At 54.7% G+C, this 3,512-nt stretch overlaps 1 protein-coding gene across 1 annotated transcript in view; it reads left to right on the forward strand.

Moving 5' to 3' along the window:
* The window catches only part of MEI1 (meiotic double-stranded break formation protein 1), a 153,700-nt gene that overhangs the window by 129,621 nt on the left and 20,567 nt on the right, over positions 1–3,512 (forward strand). The window contains exons 29-30 of the mRNA XM_042781067.1: positions 1,947–2,028; positions 2,216–2,391. Coding sequence (XP_042637001.1) covers positions 1,947–2,028; positions 2,216–2,391 — 258 coding nt within the window. The remainder of the gene's footprint in view (positions 1–1,946; positions 2,029–2,215; positions 2,392–3,512) is intronic.

Consider the following 3,512-nt stretch of genomic DNA (forward strand, 5'->3'; position numbering starts at 1 on the left):
CCACTGTTCGCTCATTTGTCTCATCCCCACACACATGGATCACCTGCTATATGACAGGCTCTTCTCTAGGCACAGAGGGATCAAAATGAACCAGCATGTGGAGCCCGTAGGGAGGCTGTAGTGTTTAAACAAAGCCTTGGGAGGTAAGTATAACTGTGCCAGGCACAGATGGTGAGGAGGCATCCCAGCTAGAGCAATGTCAGCAGAGGGAGTGGTGCACATGCTTGAGGGTAGGCCACTCTGTGAAGCTGGGCTGTAGACAGTGGAGGGGATAGGTCAGACTGGACAGGGGATCTTGAAGAGCTGGGTAATGACCCACTGAAGAAGTCTTGGTTATGCTTGAGAAGATGCTGCAGCACAGCAGGGGGCACAGAGCAGCTCCATTTCCTGTCAGCCCCGTCCCTGCTTAGCACAGGTCACACTATGTTACCTCATCCTATCTACGTGCTGCATCTGCTACCAGGCCATTAACTCCTAGAGACTCCATTAACTCCTTCTGTCTAGAACCTACCACTTTTGCCTGTCATCCAGAAGTTCTAAGGAACTGCTTTGTGCCGGAGCCCATGGGGGGTCCAAGCAGCGTGATGCAGTATCATCAGATGCCCTGCACTTGTCCCTCTGGGGGCAGCTTCACATTCCTAATGTCTCCTTCCTTAAGGCTGGTAGCTGCTTAGGACAGAGCTGTCTCCCATCCTTCCACAGCGTCCCACCCTGTGCCCAGCGCTGTGCCAGTCTTGTGTTTAGAAGTGAAGTCATATCTCAATTTTGGCCTTGAGGGGGCAGTGAGCTGTGGAGGTCTGCTGCTGCAGGTGGACAGTGGTGGTGGGCCTCACAGGCTGTTGCCCATGGGGCTGATCTGAGCCAGGACTTTGCTGCTCTTCTGCACGAGGATGTTGCACCTACTGGCACCTCTGCAGTCACCTGCCAGGGTGGACACCTGGACCTCATCCTTGCTCTGCCCTGGCCCTCTGCTCACACTACCTGGTTACTTGTTCCTAACTCCCTGGACCCCAGGTCCTTGTCTCTGCCCTAGCACAGATCTCATCACTTATTCTCACCACCAGTGTGGCCTGCTCACAGGTCCCCTGGCTTCAGCCTCTGCCTTTCCCTTTGCTGCAGCTGTGCTCTATCCACACTTCTCTGCCTGGTCTTGGCCCTCCACCTGGCAGCAGATGCCCTGATGGCTTGGCTTCTCTGCAGCCTGCCTTCCTGCCAGTCCCACCCTCCTGCCTTGTCCTCTGGCCAAGTATTTGCTCTTCTCCAGTCAGCTGTGCTCTTTCTTATCTCCAAACCTTTTTACAAGTTGGTTCTTCTGTCTAGAACCTACCACTTTTACCAGACAACCAGGAGTTCTAAAGAACTGCTTTGTGCCAGAACCCGTGGGGCGTTCCAAGCAGGGTGATGCTGTCCCCGCCCTCAGACAACTTGTGTCCTGGTGGAGGAGTACACTCAGGGTCTGCCACTGCTGACTGCTATGCCTGGGCACCACTCTGACACCAGGGAGCACGTTCACTGGTGCTGGCCCTCAGCTGCCAAGAGAGTAGAAGCAGGTGGCATTGTCCCCATTCTGTAGAAGAAGAAAATGAGATGGGCTGAGTGACATGCAGTGAGTTGCCCAAATCCCACAGCTGGCAAGTGGCAGAATCAGGATTATGAGTCCAGCCTGACTCCAGATCTTCTGGGTCAGGTGGATGGTGGTCTGATCACAGATGAGGCAGGGAAGGCTCCATGGTGGAGGAGGCCCTTGGGAAGTGGGAGATTTGGGAAAAGGAGAGTTCCTCAAGTACAGACTAGATTCCCCTCCTCCCACTCCTGAAGTCAGGTCGAGGGATTTTAATGACTGTGTGACCTCCTTGTTCCCCCTGGGCGCAGTGTGTATGTGTGGGGGTGGGGGGAGTACAGGAGTGAAGCGAGCTGTTTTCAGCATTTACCTCCTGCCCTGCCAGGTTCACCAGACACTGTCCGTGGAACTGGACCGCATATTGAATATCCTCAGCTTCCCCAGGAAACGGGCTGGACTGCTCTCAGGTGAGGGCCCAGGGGCTGTCTGCAGCAGGAGGAAAGCTTTTCCCCTAGATTCTGAGGGGGTACCACCCCACCCAGACCAGCCTCTGGTCACCCCATAATGATCCTCATAGGCCTCCTCCTGTGGCAGAGCTGGGTGGCAGGTGGGGAAGGAGGCAGACGGTGGGTGTAGTGAGCCTTTTGCTTTCAGCTGCCATTGTACACTTCCTGCGGACAGCCCTGCAACAAGGCTTCTCCTCTGCGCTCGTGACCCTGGTGCCCTCAGCAGCCCAGCCACTGCCAGCTCCCGAGGACAAGGTGCTGGCTCCACTGGAAACATCACAAGTGCTGTCCCTGGTCATTGGGCTGCAGAACCTCCTGGTGCAGGTAAGGCCCTGAAGGAGCAGAGCCCTGGCAGTGGGGCTGCGTCTCTGAGACAACAGCAGGAAGGGGTTACACCCCTGTAAGAACCTGTGTTCCCACAGGGCCTGGAAGGCAGGTCGCTTGGTACCTTGTGAGTTCTAGTGATGGAAATACGTCAGATGGCCCAGAACTGCAAAGGGCAGGGGTCACTACTGGCTTTGGGCACAGATGGGTCTCTGAGGCTTAATGTCACAGAACCCCATCACCATTGGTTCTGCTTTCCCCTCTGTTGACCTTCTACTCAGGCAGGGTCTTCCCATGGGGCAGTGAAGTGACCAACAGCGGCCACCTGCTTATATCCTTCCAGCAGAAAGAAAATTTCTCTTTCCCAGGGGTCCCCAGAATTGGAGCAGTAGCTTGACTTGGGATGTTCCAATTGGCCAGGCCTGGAGCTTGTGGTCAGCCCTCCACAACCCACATGGACTGAGAGTAAGAGAGGGATGATTCCTCAAAGGAAGAGGAGGAATGGGTGCCAGACAAGCAAAAGCGATAGCTGTCACCCCAGAGGGTTTGTGTTTATAGCTTGGAGGAATCTTGGCGATTGCTGTTCTCCAGCCACTGTGCCCTGAGCCTCAGTGCCACGTCAGGGCCTGTGAAGGTGCTAAGGGCGTAGGCCAGGTGCTGTCTCTAGGAGGTCATGGCCTAGTAGAGGATGCAGCATGTGGATAGGTTGCAGTAACACCGTGTGACCAGTGAGAGGCTAAAGGAAACCCCTTGGTAGTGCAAACGGTTAATGCACTCACTGGAAATGTTGGAGTCTACCCAGAGGTGCCTTGGGAGAAAGACCTGGTGACCTACAGTCAGTCCCTGAATTATGATAAGCTTGTTCCTGACTCTGTCTTTAAGAATTTGTAGGTCAGTAGGAACAGGTGCATGTTGTTGTTAGGTGCCAAAGAGTCAGCTCCTACTCATAGAGACTCTTTGTCCAACAGAACAAAACACTGCCCAGTCCTGTCCCAGCCCCACCGTCCTTGCTCTACCTGAGCCCATCATTGCAGCCACTGTGTCAATCCATCTTGTTGGGGGCCTTCTCCTTCTTCACTGACCCTCCACTGTACCCAGCATGATATCCTCCAGGGAGTGGA

This window comes from Orycteropus afer, unplaced genomic scaffold (assembly GCF_000298275.1).
Source record: "Orycteropus afer afer isolate SDZICR_OR568_19922 unplaced genomic scaffold, OryAfe1.0 scaffold00083, whole genome shotgun sequence".
Lineage (NCBI taxonomy): Eukaryota > Metazoa > Chordata > Mammalia > Tubulidentata > Orycteropodidae > Orycteropus > Orycteropus afer.